Source organism: Durio zibethinus, chromosome 7, assembly GCF_047325235.1.
Source record: "Durio zibethinus cultivar Kanyao isolate XHJ-2024 chromosome 7, ASM4732523v1, whole genome shotgun sequence".
Taxonomy (NCBI): domain Eukaryota; kingdom Viridiplantae; phylum Streptophyta; class Magnoliopsida; order Malvales; family Malvaceae; genus Durio; species Durio zibethinus.
In genome coordinates this window covers 16419504-16440655 of record NC_143168.1, presented here as the reverse complement: position 1 = coordinate 16440655, position 21152 = coordinate 16419504, and the positions used below count along the sequence as shown (strand labels likewise).

At 31.7% G+C, this 21152-nt stretch overlaps 3 protein-coding genes and 1 pseudogene across 7 annotated transcripts; 1 reads left to right on the top strand and 3 right to left on the bottom strand.

The window, feature by feature from the left end:
• Positions 1–792: 792 nt before the first annotated feature.
• Positions 793–6354, bottom strand: LOC111276837 (uncharacterized). 3 transcript variants are annotated; one of them, XM_089763645.1, is made up of 4 exons: positions 4090–6354; positions 3133–3404; positions 2832–2916; positions 793–1291 (listed from the first exon to the last, which is right to left on the bottom strand). In XM_089763645.1, the coding sequence occupies exon 1, from the start codon at positions 5954–5956 to the stop codon at positions 4145–4147; it is 1812 nt and encodes a 603-aa protein (XP_089619771.1). In that variant the 5' UTR covers positions 5957–6354; the 3' UTR covers positions 793–1291; positions 2832–2916; positions 3133–3404; positions 4090–4144. The 3 variants fall into 3 exon arrangements, with proteins under 3 accessions (XP_089619771.1, XP_089619770.1, XP_089619772.1); XM_089763644.1 differs by lacking the exon at positions 2832–2916; XM_089763646.1 differs by lacking the exons at positions 793–1291; positions 2832–2916 and adding an exon at positions 2917–3031.
• LOC111276838 (putative glutathione S-transferase parA) lies at positions 1010–2780 on the top strand (annotated as a pseudogene).
• Positions 6355–7682: 1328 nt separating the features above from the next.
• LOC111276836 (histidine--tRNA ligase, cytoplasmic-like) lies at positions 7683–14638 on the bottom strand. 2 transcript variants are annotated; one of them, XM_022862728.2, is made up of 7 exons: positions 13555–14638; positions 13144–13323; positions 12699–12956; positions 12166–12300; positions 11330–11617; positions 9468–9602; positions 7683–8175 (listed from the first exon to the last, which is right to left on the bottom strand). In XM_022862728.2, the coding sequence occupies exons 1-7, from the start codon at positions 14503–14505 to the stop codon at positions 7876–7878; spliced, it is 2247 nt and encodes a 748-aa protein (XP_022718463.2). In that variant the 5' UTR covers positions 14506–14638; the 3' UTR covers positions 7683–7875. The 2 variants fall into 2 exon arrangements, with proteins under 2 accessions (XP_022718463.2, XP_089619769.1); XM_089763643.1 differs by lacking the exon at positions 11330–11617 and having other exon boundaries at positions 13555–14623.
• A 2722-nt stretch (positions 14639–17360) lies between these two features.
• Positions 17361–19021, bottom strand: LOC149518028 (uncharacterized). Of its 2 annotated transcripts, none has more exons than XM_089763641.1 (3): positions 18864–19021; positions 17868–18085; positions 17361–17722 (listed from the first exon to the last, which is right to left on the bottom strand). In XM_089763641.1, the coding sequence occupies exons 2-3, from the start codon at positions 18057–18059 to the stop codon at positions 17582–17584; spliced, it is 333 nt and encodes a 110-aa protein (XP_089619767.1). In that variant the 5' UTR covers positions 18060–18085; positions 18864–19021; the 3' UTR covers positions 17361–17581. The 2 variants fall into 2 exon arrangements, with proteins under 2 accessions (XP_089619767.1, XP_089619768.1); XM_089763642.1 differs by having other exon boundaries at positions 17868–18081; positions 18864–19008.
• Between the last annotated feature and the right edge of the window lie 2131 nt (positions 19022–21152).

The following is a 21152-nucleotide window of genomic DNA, read 5'->3' as shown; positions in this document are numbered from 1 at the left end:
TTCAGTTTCCAGCTTTTTACCATAGTTTCATTTGCCTTTTTGCTTTCGTAGCTTAATCTTTTTATTTCTTTAGTTTCCGTTTTGTTTTCTTTTCTATCTATGCAAAGAAATAGTTGAGTTTGGAACAATCTTCCAATAATAGGGAAAGTCAGAAGAATAAACACTCATATTGTTATAAATTATTAAAGAATAAATATAATTATATTGTTAGAAATTATTATGGATACAAATATTAAAAGCTTTTAGGGTTATCATAAGATGTTGGAATCAATATTATTGGAGGACCTTAATTTCAATAGCAATTGTGGCATTCAATGATCACAGGAACTTTGATGAGTTGTACTCGTGGGTAAATTTCTTATCATTAGTTGGAGTCTTTATAAGGATAAAATTAATGGGCTTAAATTGAGAATTTGCTCCTCCATTATATAACAAGGAAAGAAACTCATTGTAAATTTGACATTAAATGAAATCTATTCCAATCATCCCCACAGATTTTTATATAACTAATATGAAGTTAAGTTTTTTTTTTCTTTTTTAATCAAGTACAATTTGGGGAAATACGGGTTAGAACTTAACCCTGTCATTGGCAGGGGAACATGAATCCTAGTTGGATGAAAATTGCTATTTATCTCCTATATCTTATTTATTCAGCTCTTCTATCTTGATTAATAATTGCATTTCTGCAGTCATTCAGAGACACTATGCTATATTTTATGTTTCTTTATGCCTTAATTTCCGTGCAATAAACTAAAAAAATGACAAGGATTGGATCTACAAAAGCACAACATAGGAGAAAATTTATACTATGATCAGCAAGGAAAAACACAAGCAAATAATTGCAGTTGACTGCTTTTTTTTTTTTTTTTTTGTGAAGAAAAATCGAACAAGAACATAACAAGTAAGCAACGACATCATTGTTGCTATCACAGAACCTAACAAGTAAGCAATGACATCATTGTTGCTATCAACAACCACATTAATTCAACTAAACCAAAACAAGATTGAAATGGAGAACGCAGTTCTTGATTTTTGGCCAAGCTCCTTTGCAATGAGAGTAGAAATCGCCATGGTGGAGATGAAGTATGAGTGCATGCAACAAGACTTGCTTAACGAGAGTCCTCTGCTTCTAGAAATGAACCCAGTTCACAAAAAGATCACCGTCCTGTCCTGATTCATAATAGAAAATCCATTTCTGAATCATAATCATCGTCCAATACATTGATGAAGTTTGGACTCACATATCACCTCTGCTTCCTTCTGATGCTTATCCGCAATCAGAAGCCTTGTTCTGGGCAGAGTACATTGACAAAAATGTTAGTGTTCTCTGATTCCTCTAAGGACTTACCATTTGTTACTATTATCAGATGTAAATGTAATGTCTTTAGTTCAAGTAATTTTCTGAGTCTAGACAGCTAGCAGCAAGTTATTTGAATTGTTATTATGAGTTTTTTCAGTAACATTGATCTATGACATGAACCAGATAATGACAATAAATGAATACATTCACATAAGTCATTTCAATTTACTATTATTATGGTACAAGAGGAAGAATTATGACTCAAATCCTACCCCATTGTTACCACTTGAGTTGAGCGCAAATGGCAGTCACTTCAATATTTGCATATATTATCTTATATGTTTATTGTGCATCAAAATTTTAGTCGGTGCAATGCTGCAGATATACAGCCTTGGCAAGAGGGTGTGGATGGCAAAAGAAGACCAAGAGGAAGTAAAGGAAGAGCTACTGCAATGCTTGAACCCCTAGAAGGAGAGCTTGGAGATAAGCTCTACTTTGGGGGAGATAGCATTGGATTTAAGGATGTGCTTGTGCCCTTCACCAGCTGGTCTTACACTTATGACTCCAAAACTTTAGCATAGAAGCACTGCACCTTAAAAGTATTGCAAGGGCCAAAAGATGCAAAGAAAAAGAGTGCATCCAAGGCACTGCCTCATCCTAACAAGATTTATGGTTTCTTTTTGGAGCAAAAGGAGAGACTTGGAGCAAACTAATTAAAAGAAAAAGACATGGTTATTACCAGAATAAAACAAACCAACTCATTCTTATGTTATTTGGGTAAATAAAACAAAGCAACTCATTCAGTTTGTCAGTGAGCAAAAATTAAAAAAGAAAATGGTGTGTTGTCCTGAGTAACCTTAATATAAAGTCTCAATCTTAATTTGCATCCCAATAAATCATGTCATGAATGCAGCTTGCTTTCTAACAGTAGTTATAGACTATATAATTTCTTTTTCAACTCTACATATTACCTGTCTCAAACATATTGTCTCTATTTGATTTTCACGAAGGTTAAAAAATGTAGGTATCTTGTTTAAGGACAAAATTAGGGAATAAAAGAGGTGCTATCAGATCCTCCACTTTCGTTTCTTTCCATACCATTTCAGTTAGACTAGGCATCCAATTAAAAAGGGAAGAAAGTCAGGGGATGGATGGCTTTCATATTCTGAGGTATCTTGCAGCATAATGACTTATTTTGATAGATTTAATGTCATCCAACTTATGTATGAATCTAAAGCCTACCGGGCTAAGTAATAACAACATCAAGAAAACAAGAAAGGGCATCAGCCACTGTAACACAGTGAGATAGCTTCACAACTTGACCTATGTAGAGACTGCCCCATGTAATATGTATTCTATGCACAACAAATTTTATCACAAAATGCTATTAAAATGAACCTAATGTCTAAAGCCAGAACCTATAAGAGAAGCACACTTGCAAACCCGGCAATATCCTAACAGTTCAGAGGAACAGAATTTACAGCATATAAATCATTATCAACCAATGAGTTTAAGAAATAAATACTAGTACCAGCAGCAAACCAAAGCCACCAATTTGCAGAGAAGAGGAAAGGATTACAAAGTAAACCTCAACCCTACAATAGAAATGTACTAACCTGCAAATAGACAGCAAACCTACATCATTTATATCAGACCAAACTCCCAACCTCTATGGAAGTATCTCAAGCATTCAAAAGTTAAGCACTATGGTTATAATCCATTGAAAACCTCCTAACATAGATAATCAAACACAGGAATTCATCATATGCCCACAAAAGATACACATGCAAAACAATATAGTAAGTAATTCGCTGGTAGAAAGAAATATTTACCTGAACTAAGTGCTTTGAAAGCAGCTTCAAAAATTAATCCAGTATAATACTCAGGACCTTTGGCGAGTTGCAAATCAAAAACCGCCTTTTTTATGCAGCTCCAGTTTGTTAGAACTTCAAATGGAATTGACAAGTCACCTCTTCAAAAGCAGTTTGTTTAAGAAGACCACTTCCTTCCATGATCTGTAATAATTCCAAAGAATATCCTCTTATCTTCACAGAAGTGCCAAACTTTTTTCCACTGTCTTAGTAGATAAACCTGTTTCTTCCACCTATCAGACAGAATCCCAAGAATAAACTCATTTGCATGAACAAATCCAGAAACTTCAAGTAATACAGCAAGTTATACCACAACTCAACAAAGTTACTGAAAACTAAGTATACAGAGCAATGCAAAAGTCTAAAACCAGGAATACAGAGTTTTAATATAGGTAAATAAACTTTTTTTTTTTAAATAAAATGAAACATAGCAAAAGAATTCAGTTAACTTTCAGTATCTTTTCCCATTTAGCGTGCAAAGCACCAAAGGAATAACAATAGCCATTATATACCCAAAAGTGATTATTGAACTTTCATCCCCAAATTTACAAATGAATGACTTTCATCCACGTTTCAATTAAATATATATGATGCCATCTCCATAAATTTTTATGGTACCATCTTTTGTTACAACCAAGAAAAGTATGGTGATAAGCAATAGAAGGAAAAAGTTAAGACTGATCCTAAAAGAATAACTTCTCACCACAAGAAACTCACACTATTAGCTGAAATAGTAAACCACTATGCCAATATAGCTCCTACTGTTTCATGTTGAAGTTCTAGTAAAATAACAATAAAAATCAGCTCAGCAATATTAATATTACCAGCAGAATGACAAGTAAAGTTGTAAAATATTGCCTTCATTCCTAATGCAAAAGAAATGAATGTATCAGAAAATTAGAAGAGACTTTTGCACACCTTGCAAGAATGTTAAAATTTACTTTAGACCTTCCCCTTCATTGTTAGATGATCTTCACAATGCCTGACTTATTTCATAAGATGGTTGATCTTCTTGATTTATTGACAATAGGTCCACTAACATGATTGCTGTGGATACATCAGCAGAAAATCCTTTAATTACCATTTCATAAAGAATTTTCATAGCTCTTGACAGATCATTGCTTTGAAGAAAACCCCGAATTGTAATATTGTAAGAGATGTTATTTGGAAAATAACCATCTTCTTCCATCTTCCTGAAAAGGTCATATGCTTTTTCAGGTAGTCCTTCATTGCAAAGTCCCTTGATCATTATGTTATATGTTGGGAGACTAGGCCTTAAACCAGTGACAAAGATGTGAGCAATTAGTTCCCTAGCAGCTTCAAGACGCCCAGCCTCAATCATGCCATCAAGTAGGATATTGTAGTGGATAATATACGGTTCCAGCTCATTGTTTTGCATTGCCTGAAATAGTTCCAATGCCACATCAATTTGACCATGTTTGCATAAGCCATCTAGCAAAACTGAGTAAGTAGTTGAATTTGGAACTTGACCACAGGAACGCATATCCTCAAAGAGTTCTTGTGCATCCAAAAGCCTCCCTACTTGGAACATGCCACCCATAAGAGTGGTGTATGTAGCAGTGTCAGGAACTGGTCCTTTTTCGGTCATTTCATGAAAGAGTTTTAGAGCTTCATCTATCCTTTTAGTTTTGCAGTATCCATTTATCATGATGTTGTAACTAAATACATTAGGTTCACAACCATGGGTAACCATCGAATCAAAAACCTTTCTTGCCTCATCCATTTCATTCCGCAATTGATATCCATTTATCAATTCACTATATGTAATAACATTAGGCTGAAGACCTCTATTTGCCATCATTTCAACTACACCTAGAGCTTCAGAAATCTTCCCTTCTTTACAAAGTCCATCAACCAATATATTAAAAGTCACAGCATTTGGTTTCAAATTCTTACTCTCCATTTCACTGAATAATCTTTTCACCTCAATCCACTGGCCTGAACTAGACATCGCTTGAATTAATGAACTGTAAGTGACAACATCTGGTTGAATGCCTTTACCCCTCATTTCCGAAACAAGGTCCAATGCCTCGGATATGAACTTATTCTTACAAAGGCTATCAATAACAGCACTATAAGCTACAATATCAGGCCGGAAACCTCTTTCATCCATCTCTCTCAAAATTCTAAGAGCACCATCACTATCACCTATTTTACAAAGTCCATTTATTATTATCGTATAAATATGCAAATCAGGTTGATACCCTGTCAGAACCATCTCATTAAACAATCTAGCAGCTTGAGCAACTTTACCTTCCATGCAAAACCCTTTGATCAAAGTAGAGAAAGTAACTAAATGAGGCTTATAACCAAGCTTCAACATTTTCCCCAAAACTGAAAACCCAAAATCCACACGACGCAAATGACAAAAACAATTCATCAAAATGTTGAGAGTATAAGCATCATGGGCTATTCCTAATAATTCCATTTGTTTGCAAAGAGAAACAACAATGTCATAATGTTTCACTCCCACAATTGCCCCTAACAATTTATTGAATTCCACAATACAAGGCCTGGGAGAAGAATGAGCCATCCGATTAAACAAAGAAAGGGCATCAATAATATTATGAAACTCATACTTTTTTCCATTTCCCTTGGCATCTTTCGTAAATTTTTGTGTGGTGCTGCCTCTGGCTATGCTACTAAAAGAAGACAACAAACAAAAACAGAAGGGATGGTTTTTTACATGAAGTGAATAAAGGTTACCCGTTTGATGAAGATGAAATAGAACAAGAGTTGTTTTCCGCAGCTTCCTGTTCATCATGGTGTTCTTCTACTTCCAACTTGAAAATATGGGTCCGCAGCTTGGGTTGATGCCGTGAGAGCGGCAGGCTCGGGTTTTGGGTTTTGAAATGTAAATTTCATAGATACTACTAAACTTGTACTCTTTTTTTCCCAATTACCTCCAAATTTCAATTGTCCCAAAAAACCAGTAGGTAAACGAAAATAAAGGAAATAGAAAAGAAATGGAACAAAATTTAATGGTTTTTATTTATTATTAAATAAAACAATCAAAATATTAAAAAATAGAATGGAATAAATTAAAAAAAAATCAAAAGATTAAAAATTAAATAAAAACTATTTCATAACAAATTATTATTATTGTTGTATTTTTCTTTCTTTTGTTCTAAATGTTTTCATAAAAATGTTTTATAATTTATAATAACTTTGATAAATTCATATATTGGATCAAATAATTTATAATTTTAAAAATTAAAAATACATTGTTCATAATTCAAAGACTAAAACCTAATAAAAAAATGTAATGGCAATATAATAAATATTAGATCTATTTTTTTATAAGATAATATACATTTGATCTTTAAATAAATGTTTAATGTGATATTTATATTTTAAAATTTAATAATATGATTTATTTTATAAATTTATATTATTGGATTCAATTGATGACATGGACATTAACAAATAAAAAGTTGAAATGTGGCAAAAAAAAATCACGTCAACAAGTTAATCCAGTCAATTAATCCTATATGGCACGCCACAACGCCCACATGTCACACTGACATTTTTTTTTTTTTTTTCTGTTTTCTTTCTCTCCCTCCTTCCTCATTTTTTTTTCGTTCTCACTTTTCTGAAGCCGATATCGGCGAATCACTGATCAAATCTAGGATGGTAATAGAGAACAAATAAATGAATATTTGTTAATATTTGATCTATTTAGATCAAATTCGAATGATTACAAATAAATAATTAATGAATTTAGATAAAAAAAATTATTATTCAAGATAAATTTAAAATAATATTTTTTAAATATTTAATATTTAAATTTATTTAAATTTTAATTAACAATAATGAATATTTAAATTCGTTTAAATTTTAGTAAATAATAAAAAATATCTAAATTTATATCTAAATCTATTATCATTTACATATATAAAATATATAAAATTTTATATTTATAAAAGGTTTCAAATCTTAAAAAATAATTTTTATTTATTATTAATTAAAAGTAAACTTAAATTTTAAATTAAATTATTATTTATTTTATATTTTAACAAAAAAATTTAATAAATAAATATTTTAATAAACTTAAATATTTAAAAAATAATTATTTATTTTAACAAATTTAAATTTAAATAATAATATTAAATTTAAACAAAAATTTAGATACGGATATCTCAAAAACAAAAAAAATATATATATATATATATCTCAAAAATAATGAATATCCATTAAATTGCCATTCGTAATCAAGTCTAATCAGACAAGGCAAGATTCCACGTCGATAGGCTGGAGACGATCTGGAGCTAGCCTAATCGACCTGTACAAGCTGAAATCCGCCTTAAAACCCAAGGCGTAATTTCACCCGGATCCAGACCGCAAACAATAGACATCTTGGCCAAATCCAGCTGATGACTAACCGGAATCGGCAGTGCTTTTTGAAGATGCGTCGAGCCAAATCAGCCTCAATCGGGTAAAATCATAAAACCTGATGAGGATGCATATAAAACATTTGCAAAGGTCTCAAGGATTCCAAAACAATAACATTTCTTCTGCTCATATGGTACAATTGGAATGCACAAAGTTTAAACCATATTCCCCACAACACTTTCATTTGCAATACCTGAACTCCTAAAGTATTTGTATGCTCATAAACAAAAAATATTAAGAAACTACATGTGATAAAATAGAAGAATGGTCTCCAATCGTGAAGGACCCTTTTCATGGGTTCAATCGCTGCTGTAGTTGCTCAACAAGTTTACTTCTAGGAATTACTTCCTCATTGGTGGTTTCAATGTTCTTCAGTTTCACAATCCCTTCATCCAGCTCTCGCTCACCCACAATAATCATCCAAGGGATCGTTGAGTCTATAGCATATTCAATGTGCTTCATCACCTTTTTATGGACCTTGTATTCTGCTTTAATATCTACATCCCACAGCTCGCTAACCAGCTCTGCCGCTACAGATAGTTTATCCCCCAGGACAGCCACCAATACTTGGGTTTCTGTGGCTCGGACTGTCTGCAAATGCCGTCCCAAAAGAAATAAATCAGTACCTCACACAGCATGCGAGTGTTGGTAGAATTAAATAGTTCTTATAATCAATATTTACTACGAGAAGATATAATTAGAACAATCATTCTGTTTTCAAAAGCATTCAACATTAGTGCTGAATCAAAACTTGAGGCCACCGGACTGTAAACTTATAAGGAAAGAAAATGAATAATTCATTTAACAAGGGAAATGGAAATGCAGAAAGGAAGAGCCGGTAGGAAGAAGACAGTCCAACTGAAATTCTGAAACATTTGTCTACAAAAAAAGAAAGGCCAAGAGGAAAACAAATCCCATGTAACATGTGCAAAGTAAAAATAATTCATAGAACCACAAAGAAAATCTTTCAGCATAGCTCTCAATCAGAAAGAAATCAATAAAACTGACAATAGTTGACATATATGTTGAGGTTAAGGAAAAAAGATCACATACTATAAAGCTGCATGAGAAAATGCATACAAAAGTGGGTAGGCAAAATACAGATTGTTTCATTTCCAAGATGATAGCTTCATAACAGCACAGAATGTGGAAATACACGACAAAGAAAAGGATGCATGCAGTCAGTTTGAATTCCTACCATTACCAAGAATAACTACACAACTTATTAAAGCTTGAACCATGAAATGCTAGACCTAGAAGACCAGTCAGACTGGAATTAACTTTGTGTACAGCAGAATGAAGGAATAAACCTGGGCTGCAAAAATTTAATAAGTCTTTTATCCATCTTTGGTGGGCTTTATCAACAAGATGTCTGAACTGATGATTGATACCCAGAAACTTATTCGGATATCAAATGACATAATTATCCTTGCAATACAAGAGTAACCTCACCATCTGATGACTAAGAATCGAAGGACAGCTTTCCTATCTTATCATTCTTTTGACAAAACAATTAAAGCCTCCATCCAGTCAACATTTTTTTTTAATTTGAAATTATCATATACTTGAACATACTACTTATCAAAATTAAATGAACATATTATTTACAAGATTAGAGACATCACATCTTTTTTGCTTTATATGAATAATTCCTACCACTCCTCACCAAATGCACTTTTGAGACTTAATAGGAGTAAGCAAACAAGTGACAGAGAGGAGAGTGACTTAATAAGCCTGGCACAGACATAGTGGCTAAGACATAACTCATGCTTACACATAAAGCTACAAAGGATTGTCCATGAAATAAAAATTTCAAATACAAATTTGCACTCAATATAACACATAGATTCTATCGATATATATCCTAAACAATTAGGAATAACCTGGTTTTGTGCTTTCTCTTCCATTATAGTCAACACTCGCTCAATTCCAAGACTCATACCAACAGCCGGAACCTGCTTTGTGCCAAAATTTCCTATCAGATTATCATATCGTCCACCAGCACCAATTGAACCAACCTGCATATAAAAGGAAATCAATCATATCATTCAAGGGGTAGTTAAATAACCAACAAAATAAAAGAAAACATTTATTCCATTGCAACAATTATAATTAATGTAGGTGCACATTTTAAAGAAGAATGGTGATAAAGTTAGATGAGATCATACCATCCACTAGCTTGCTTTTCCATAACACTTCAGCTAACAGTTTCATGTTTCTAAAGGTCCAATGATGGATGACATTCTTGCAAGTTTTGGAAGAATGTCTACTCTAGGTGCAAATTTTGGAAAGAGGATTACTTAGTGGCCTTATTTGTTTTATTTTGTGGCCCTTATTTGTTAGTTAGTTAGGTTTTATTTTAAAAACTAGGTTGATGTTGCATATATATTTTATATATGAAAAGGGAGCAACTTACACCAGTGTAAAATTAAAAAGTTTTATACCTTTTTTCTATGAATTGATTTTACTAGATCCAATGGATGAGATTAAACTATTTTTTCTCTTTTTACTTATCTCTCTCATCCCCTAGATCTATTAAAATCAATGGTTACAAAAAAGTGTTAAGTTTTTTAGTTTTACGCTGGTGTAAGTTGTTGATCCCTCATGTGCGTGTGTGTGTCTATGTATATATATAGATATACACACACACACATAAGGGATCAAATTACATCAATGTAAAACTAATTAATTTAACACCATTTCATAATTTCTTGTACGATTAATGTTTTAAGAAACTGACCATTGGATCTAACAAAATGCTTGAGTTTCAAGTCAATCCGATATCTCTATTACATCGATCGAGAATACTACATCTTATAATATAAGTTTAACGGTTGACATTTTGCACCATACAAATGGTTAGACATTTTAAATTGACTTGAAATTTGGCATGTATGATCCACATGAATAGAGTATGAAATTCTATGGTTGAATTAACAAATATAAATTGTATAAAAAATATATATATATGAATTGGTGCAAAACTACTTTGGTTTTACCCCGAAGTAAGTGGATTCTTCCCCATATATATATATATATATATATATATATAGGTTTTATCAATTTGGAGATTAGGTTTTGATTATTGAGATTTAAGTTATACAATTGAGATTTTCAAATTATTTTCTCATATCTTATTATTCTGGGTTATTTGTTCTACATCGCCCAGCCTCAATCATAAGTTATGATGCATGATTTTACAGCCCCGAGAACTAATAACTGATAAATCAGACAAGTAATATAAATGGCTTTGAAATTTGCACCTTGATTTATGTAAGGCCTGCCCAAATGCAAATTGCACAGCAAATTTTACAACAGAATGCTACTATTAAAAGAACCTACTTCCAAACACCAGAATCTATTACAAGAAAATAACATGGGGACTGCACTACATCACAACAATCGAGAGGCACACAAGTTCACAGCATACCAATAATTTGCAGTTCAGTGAGTTTAAAATATAAATGCTAGCGATGCAACCAAAGCCAATACAATGCAAAGGAAAAGACTCAATATGTGCAAAGTGCCCTGAACAAGTCAAATATACCAAACAGCAAATCTAAGTCATTTATCCAAAATCCTAGGAAAGTATCATAGAAGTTCAAACTTGAGCAATATGCTTAGAGCCTTAGACCCACCACAAAGCTCTTAACATATAATTAATAAAAAAAGTATAGTACAGAATTCACACAAAAGATATAAAGGCAAAACATTTTAATAACCCGCAGGCAGAAATAATATTTACCTGCACACCTCCTTTGAAAGCAGCTTCAAATATGACTCCAGTATAATAATCAAGACCTCTGGCAAGACTCAAATCAAAAACCACTTTGTCTATGCACCTTGATTTATCCAGAGCATCAAATAAAACTGACAAGTCACCTAATGCTTCTTTGGAGGCACTGTGCTCAAGAAGCTCACTACCCTCACTTCCTCCCATAATCTTTGACAATAATTCCAAAGGAGGTCCTCTTATCTTCACAAAAGTGCCAATTTTATCTGCCGTCTCAACAGATAACCCCTTTTCTTCCACCTATCAAGCAATATTTGGAAATATATTATGATTAACCATAATGACATCTAAGATGATGCTCACACAAAAATCAAGATATGCACAAAATTAGTCATTTATCCATTAATAAAAGAAGAGAAACTTAACAAATTTCTAATTTTCCAACAACACACTTTCTAGTAGAACATAATAAGGGTAATAAAAGAGAACCACATCCACGTAGGCACTTCTTCTAGGCAAGGAAGAACAGAAGATGCATGAATGAACATTGAACAATAGAGCTAGCATGCAAGCTTAGAAGTAATTGAAAATTTTTGTTTGAAATAACAGCAATTAAAGGGACAAAGGCTAGCACCCAGCGTGAGTAATAAACTATAATTGAGAAAATGAGTATTGAATTAATAACTGTCAAAATTTTCTTAAAATTAAAAAAAAAAAAAAAGAACAATAACAGTTAGTACGATACAAATTTGTATATCAATGACAAATATTTTAACAGTGGTATATTTACACGGCTTTTCTAAGAGATGTAGATAGAGGCAGAAAGATTTTGAGGCTTTGGTCCTCACCATTTCCTTTTTAACTTGCTCAAAAGATTGTTTGTCTAGCTTGTCAATACTTGAACAAATAGTTCTAAACTTTGTTGGTGGCACACCACAGATTTCCAGCACTCCATCCAGCAACTTTCGGTGATTCAATTTTATCTGTCAAAGCAAATAAGAGGAAATTAACCAATTTGGAAAGCAATTCAAGCAATCTTTAGAACCACAACATGACAATAAAGGAGAGAAAAGCATAATGCTGCAAATATGTCTGCATAATGTGCCTTTCACATCAAGACATTATACTAACTAGTGCAAATGAATGCCTACACTAACCAACTGTACAGAAATTGAAGAAAAATGAAACATCAAATATAACTGCCAGGCTATTATACTTTTAAGAAGTTAAGAATGCCAAATTCAGGTATAATAGCCGATGCACGTGGATCGGCCTAAATTGCGAGTTTACTATCACAACCAAACAACACGAGAGGTAACATTAATAATATCAAGAAACTAAATATGGCATACAACTAGGGAATAGAGTAACGATGATTTACTTCATAGTCCCCAATGTTTAGCGCATTGAGTACTTCAGACAAAATTCTAACGACCTCAAAGTCTGGTCCCATCTTTTCAAATTGGCCAGCAATATCAAAATCACATTGATAAAATTCTCGATATCTCCCTTTAGATGGGTTATCCCTTCTCCAAACCTTATCCATGTGGTATCTTTTAAATGACGTGAGACCATTCATGGCTACATACCGAGAAAATGGAACGGTTAAGTCATATCGTAGAGAACAAAGCTCTCCACCCTGTAAACAAATATTAACAAAAAGTAAGCACAAATAACTAAATAAACCATACATGTCACCTCTCTTAATGGAACAACCATAATCAACAAATTTTTAGATTGCTGATTACAAAAATTTTCTAAATAAAAAGTTAATGCACAAAAGAAAACATGACTTCATTCTAATGAACAAATTCTGACTTACTAACCTGGTCTGCAAGATCGTAAATCAACTTCGAATCCTCCCCATATTTTCCAGTAAGAGTCTCCTTCAATTCAAAAGCAGGAGTATCCAGGGCTGTGGCACAATGCCTCTCAAAAACCTTTGTTATAATAGAGAATGCTTTCTTTCTTATCACCATTTGCTCTTTAGCAAAATCACGGGTACCCTAAAAAAGATGCTAGGAACACTTAAACACTGTACTGAAGAATAAGGCATAAAGACGACAGCATTATAATGATGTGGACCCATTTTTTCTTTTCTTGATGTTTATAATATCAAATGAAAATAAACCAACCAACAGGCAACTGCCCTACTTCTAGTTTTAGTTTTTAAACAATATTTTCAACAAATTATGGCTGGAGGTAAAAGAAAACAAGAATTATGGTTTAGCTTTTACCTTAGGAGTCTTGGGGATTCTTCTACTTTCATTGCTCTCCAAAATTTCTTTCACCTTCTTCAACAAACCATCCAACTCAGGACTTTTCGGATCTAAAAACGATAAAAATTCCTCCACTACTTTCTCTAAACCGTCTCCCTTACTCACCACCATATCCTTAATCACCTCCACAATAACACTAGTTCCCTTCCCCAACAAAACTTTCTTTTTCTTCTTCTTTTCTGCTTTTACATTCCCTCTAGCAGCCTCTCCTCCTTTTCCACCACTCTTCTCATTCAAAACCTCCACACCTTCAAGCACGAAAAACGCGGTCACAGCCTCCCACGCAACAATTTTCCACACAATTCCCAAAACCAAATCCACCTCCTTCACCACTTTCACATAATCTTTCTCCATCCCTGCTTCCACAGCCAATTTGATCCCATTTCTCAAACTTTCCTCACTTAAACAATCCTTTTCAAAAATACCCTTTAGACCCTCAACCCCCACTGAATCAAAATTCAATCTTACTCTTTCCAAACTACTCTCCCCCAAATTCCTTAACTCAAACCCCAAATGCAAAACTTTTCCCCCTAACTTATCTCCCGAATTTGCAACCACCCGAATAACAGAATGCATACTCTTCACCGCTTCCCTCACATTTCCATTAACAGCGGGAATCTTAGAAAACGAATTAGTGCTAAATTTATCATCACCTTTGCTAAAACTTGCTACCAATTTGGAACCGTTGAGTAAGACTTTGATGTCGCTAGCTACTCCGATGTCATCTTTGGCGACGGATCCATCGCCGGAATCGGTTAAGTCGAAGGCTGATAAGTTGGCCCTTGCGGCCTCGCAAGAGAGGGCAGCAACTGCTACGGCAACAGTGGATAGAGCTGAGGAACTTTGGTCTAAAAGCTTGCATGTTTCGAGAAACGATGACATGGCGGATTCGCCTTCGTTTACGCCCATGGCGATGGGGTTTTTGAGAAAGTAAATGTGAAATAACGGCGAAAATGGAGAAAGGGAGAGGGAGTGAGCTGCTAGCGTTTAATTTGGGCTTAGGGTTTTTGTGGGATTTTTTTTTTTTTGTTAAATATAAAAATATCTATTAATTATATATATTTTTTGTTAATTTGATTCTTCAAAAATATTTGTCAAAACTTTTATTTAGTTATCACGTTAATACTTTGAGATTGATACTATTTATTAATTTTATTAATTAGATATAAATATTTAATAAGATATGTGTCAAAAATATTTAATTAACATCACATCATTAATGTTATTTCACATAAAAAAATTTCAAAAATATTTTCCAAATTTAAAAAATTCTAAAAAATATTTTAAAATTCTGCAAAATTTTAAAAATTTTAAAATTTTCAAAAAATTCAAAGCAATTCTAAAATTTTTTTAAAAATTTATAAAAATTCTAAACAATATTTAACATTTTTTTAATTTCTTTAAAAAATTATAAAATTCAAAAAAATTCTCAAAAAAAATTAAAAGATTTTTTAAAAATTTCAAAAATTTTAAAAATTTATAAAAAAAGATTGTAGAAATTCAAAAAAAATGAAAGCAATTCTAAAACATTCTAAAAAGTTTTCAAAAACTCTAAAAAAATTTTAAAATTTATATATACTTTAAAATATGAAATATTTTTAAAAATTATAACAATTATGATAATTTTAAAAATTCAAAAAATTTTAATAAAAATAAAAACTCAAAAAGGAAAGCACTTTGAGAAAAATTAAATTTGCTTAAAGTTTTTAAAAAAAATCGCAAAACGTTAAAAATTTTAAATTGAAAAAATCTTAAATTTTTTAAATCTTAAATTTTTTTAAAAATTATAAAAATTTTTGAAAAATTAAATAATTTTGAAATTTTGAAACATTCTAAAAGTTAAAAAAATTCTAAAAAAATAAATAAATAACTTAAAATTTTAATATAAATCCAAAAAAATTTTAAAAGTTCAAAAAATGTATAAAAAATTAAAATTGTAAGATTCAAAAAAATATATGATAAAAGTTTAGAATTTATTTCAAATTTTTTACAATTTTAATATTTTTTTCAAAAATTTAAGAATGTTTTATTTTAATTATTTTAAAGTTTTTGTGAATTTTTTCTTGAATTTTAAAAACAAAATCCAAATTCACTCTTTTAATTTGAAGAGAAATTTCGATTTCTTCAATTATACAAAAAGTTATTATTTTTTTATTTAAAAAATACTGTATTTGGCTGATTTCATCGGTTGTAATTGATTAGTTCCCATACAAGTAGAAATTAAAATTACAATCAAATAACTTTTAATATATATAAAGTAATACATTTAAAAAAAAAATCATCAATAAATAAACCAATCAAACAGACAAATCAATAGATAATTTCTTTTAGAATAAATGGAAAGACTACTTTTGTGCTTGGTCAAGATATTTTTTCAAGCTTTTTCTTCTACTTTTTTTTTTTTATAATAACTTTATTTGGTTTTTGTGAGTTGTTAATTCAATCATGGTAATGGATAATTGGCAAGATATTTGGTAAGCTTGCCAAGCTCTTGTTTCAATTGGGTGTTTTCCAATTGCAATTGTTGCGTGGCGGGCAACTGATCAGGTTGTGGTTGTAGCAACGGACCACCACAACGTCGGCAAACCATTTTACCCAACACCTCTCTCATTGCTTTTATTTCACTTTCCAAACTTGTTTTGTCTGCGGAAAGAAATAAGTTTTGTTGTCGTGTTTCTCGAGCCTTTCTTTGAGTCCTTCTATTTTGAAACCAAAATTTGATCTGTTTAGGTTCCAAACCAAGTTCCTTGCTCAATTCCCGTCGCTGGTTTTCGTCTGGGTTAGCACAACAATACTCCAAAAATGCTTCCAGAGTTTGAATTTGGTGAGCCAAATGCCGATGATGATTCCTTCGTCCCTCCCCAGAATCATAAGCTTTTTGTTTTTGTTCATCATCTGAACTACTAACACTTGCCTTTGAAACATCCATTTTCATGACATATATCTGAATGAAATTAATCACACTGATATATATACCAAGGAAGCGAATGAAGGCATTTAATGTCAGTAATAAAGAGAAAGTCATGTTAAATTCATGCCAACAAGAATGAATAAAATTAATCAGTAATAAAAGAAGCATGTTATTCCATAGTATCCCCTTAATTCCTATTCATTAACCATGCGTGGGCTCAGTGAAATAATATATGGCGATATCAATAGATTTTTCTTTCCTTGCTTCTAATTAGAAAAAGATTTACTTTGTGTGAATTGCATTACTATAAATATTATCTTCTGCTTTTTATCATAATGGAAATAAAAAATATTTTTTAAAACAAAGCAAGCCCTTTAATTTCTTTAGAATAGTACCAAAAAATTAGAGTCATAAGTGGTTTCGTTCTCACTAGACACTAGTAACTTTCTCTTCCCACAAGCTGAACAGTTCAGATCTCACCTTGGAGACAGTTGAAGCAAGCCCCCAGAAGCCTGCCCTTCCTTCAAAGGAATGGCTAAAGAGTTAAATTTTCTGATCTATTTCGGAATCCCTAGATGTCTAAGAAGTTAAATTACAACGTTGTCACTGACAAATTAAAACAAACACAAAGCTGTTGATACTAGAAGTGCCAAATAATCTATACAGGAAAACTACAATAACATGACTTCTACCTATATATGAACTCTCTAATTGATGTTGTTATTAATAAATTTCGACTTTAATAATCTGAACAATGACAAAGAATTCAGTGGTGAAGTCAAAAAATTTATTTAATGGGACTTAATTTAATATAATAAATTACAAAGAAACAATGATAATAACATAATACTACTAAAAAAACTAAAACTTCCTTATTACAATTCTTTGATTCGATTACACAAACTAGTCTTCAAAATATTTATTGCTGAAAACAAAAGAGTTCAATACTTACATACTTCACCATTTTTACTCAAATATTTTCTTTAAAGAACTGACAAAAAAAAAATAGTAAAGTCTAAAATGGGAATAACCCCTACCAAAACAGAGGTGGAAAACCTACTGATGCTAGTTCCTCTAAGGCTGCTTAGAGGAGTCTGTTGCAGAAGCTGGGAGATGACTAATGATAATAGGGGGGCATAGTGCTCGGTGTTTGGCTTCGTTCTCTTTTCGCGCCTTAAACATTTCTTCTGTCTCAACCACAACCAACCTTTTCACCTAGACATAGACACCTCAATCAAAAGCCAACTTCAAACAGCAGAACCTCAAAATATGTACTGTATCTCTTATTTGAGCACAAAAACACCTAACACTTAGAAAAAAAAAATGAAGCAACAAATATCAAATAAAGGGTCATATATACCTGCTGAAGCATTCCCCTGACAGTGGGTGTGTTCCACCGCATGACAGTGCGGTTACATTTGCGAAGGCGTAGTGCCTCCAAGGTGCGTCTATGAAGCCTTCTTGTGCCCGGAATTCCCCTCACAAGGGTTATATAAAGGTTAGGGCTCCAAGTGATGGGAACACTAGCTTTGAACTTATTGAAAGCACTCATTTCTTCCTTGTTCCGCTAAACACTGCCTAAAGCCCATCAAATAAACATTAACACATTTTAGAAATGGTAATAACAGCAAGTGCAACAAAAAAAAATAAAAATGAACCAGTTAAAATTATTTAAAGAGTTCCAACTTCAAACCGCTTTCAAGATCAACAGCATCAGATTTCAAAATTTTGTATATGCAATCCATAGATTCAATCATTACATGTACTAAATCAATTTTACTTTGACAAATGGGTGTCAAATTCTACCACCATTCCTAGAAGAACCTAACATTAAATTAAAAAAATTATCACACAATTTTGTATTTATAAATAATCACAAAAAAACTATATCCAAACCCTAAACTTGTTCAATGTTCTACATCCAAATGGAAATCAGTAAACTCCAAATTTAATTGAAACCCCATTGTGGGAAAGAGGGGAAATAAACAATGGAATGAAGAGGAAAGTAGAGAGATAAGCCAACCAATTGAAACTAAAAAAAAAAGTTTTAAATCAAGCCAGAATCAAAGGTCAAAACAATCAAGTTAAATGGAATCACAAAAAGAGGTTATTTTGATTATGATAAAATTGTTCAATGACTTTTAAGGTGCAAAAAGAAACCCAACATTTTCTTAACAAAACTAAATGAAAAATCAAATCTTGACACTGTCAGAAGTCTTCAACCCAAATTATCAAATTAACTTACCTAATCATCCAAATTTGGGGAAAAAAATAAAAGTTTTAAGTAAGTTTCAAGCTGAAAAAAAAAAAAGACAAGCAAAGAAAAACATATTGGATTAAAAAGAAAGAAACGTACCAGCGGTGGTCTTAGCGGCGAATGATTGAAGTCTACGGTGCCAACGCCCGTTAAACAGAAATGCGGCGGCAGAGCAAGAGGTAAGGGTAGACTGGTAGTCAAGACCCGAGAGAAAAGAAGAAAGGCCTGCAATTTTTAAGGAGATTTTAAAAAACTTAAGTAAATCTTGTTGGGCTGGTTCCAAATAAATTCAAGAGAGGTTCAATCCAATGTTTTTTATTCATTAAAAAAGCCCATGGCCCATCTTGAGAACGATGTACAAAAGTATAAGGGAAATATTAGAAACAGTTGATTTAACAATTGCCCTTCGATACTCCAGCACCGAACGATAAATGTCACACCTCATTTTTTATTGTTGAAACTTGTCACCTAAACTTTTGATAAACAAAATTTAATATCGGTGACGAGCCACAATAATATCACACTTCATAAGGACATAAATGAATAGAATTTTCGATGAATTATATATAAATATATTTGATTTTTGTTCGTTTATATTTATTTATTAAGTTTAATAAACGATTTTAAATAATATTTTTATATTCGTTTATTAAACGAACTAAACATGAATAAAGGTTTGTTCAATTCATTTATATTTGTAAATAAACTCGTTTAAAATTTATTTAAAACTCGTTCGTTTATTGTTCATTTGTTATTCATTTACTACTTGTTTCTAATAATAATAACAAAATTATATTTTATCATTTATTCTAATCTTATTTTAAGGTTTATTTATATTTGTTTGGGTTCGTTTATATTTATTTATGATTTATTTATTTAAATTTATTTGATTATGCTTTGTTTATTATTTATGAACATGTTCGTTTATATTTGTTCGTGAACATGTTTGCTTAATGTTCACGAACAAGCTCATTTAACTTAATTAAATTGAACATGAATCGAACATGAACATCTTATCATTTAAATAAACTAAGCTTAAACGAACAAAACAATTTTTTTATCAAACATGAACCAAGTCCGAACATCTCTAAAAATAAAAGAACAAACTATAGACATATGTTGTTCGTTCATGTTCAGTTCACTTACAGCCCTAACACTCCATGGTAGCATTATCAATAATGAAATCAATGAAATGAGTCTTAAACGGTGTAAACCTTTTTGGCCATCTTGAACTTTCTTTTGCTTGTGACCACATTAAGCTTATGCTTTATTTGTTAATTTAATTTTTTTAAGAACATACTAATAAAGCTCTTGTTGAATTTACCTTGAGTAAACCCTAATTTCCTAAGACCACTAAAGTCAACACTTTTGGCCGATGGAAGCCCACAGGCCTCAAGCATTCCTAATGACCACAAACGTCAGGTTAGGACCAATTATAAAGGGATCATCAGTTGCCCAAACACTGTTAAATGGTATTGGTATGTTGTTGAAAGTAGTGGTGAAGTTTCAAGTTAGGATGGGTGACTAAGATAGCAATGACTAGTTATAGAATCATGAAAATAGAATTGGAGTTTGGTAACTTTTGCTAGAATTTTTATTAGAATTTTTATACGGAGGGGTTATTATTAATTGATGATTTCAAATATGAGACAAATATAAGAGTCTAAATAATCTTACGTGATCACTTAAGCATAAGTTGTGCATATCTTATTGGGTTAGTGTGATTTGAGGGTTATGTAGGCTTTTGATTCAATAAGCCTTTAATGAGAGATTTCTAAAGTTTTAATAAAAATAGACTAAGGTCCTTTTCTCACTTCTACAAGTTATACATACTTTTCATTGAGTGCGGCTAGTATGAAAAGAGTGAAGAAGAAGACCTAACCACTTCAGGGATTGTTTTGCTTTCGCATATTGATCATGGCCACCCAAACAAGTATTTGACTTTCGCATGAATTGCTTGTTTGGGGTGAAATTTAGTTGTTGCCAAAACCTTAATTTGTGAACTTTATTTTTCAAAATTGGTTTATTTTCTAAAAGAGGATAAAATCATATAAAAAAATTTTTTAATTCCTTATATAGAGAGAGAAATTAGGGTTGAAAGTTTTTAGATCAAGTTTTAACCTAAATTCTTGTTTTGATTAAAGCATTAACCTTTTGTGTTTAATCAAAATTGATACTTGAATCATGTTTATAATGTTTTATAAAGTTACATTAAAGTGTTTAATTTCATAAAACGTCGATATAGATTGGGCAAATATGAAGAAAATATAAATGGGTAAAATATTGGTTCATGTAATCTGAAGGTCAACTGATCCTATTTTTATTATTTTTTTGATGCATTTTTCACATGGAATTCATAGAAAATAATGTAATTGAAAATTTGAAACT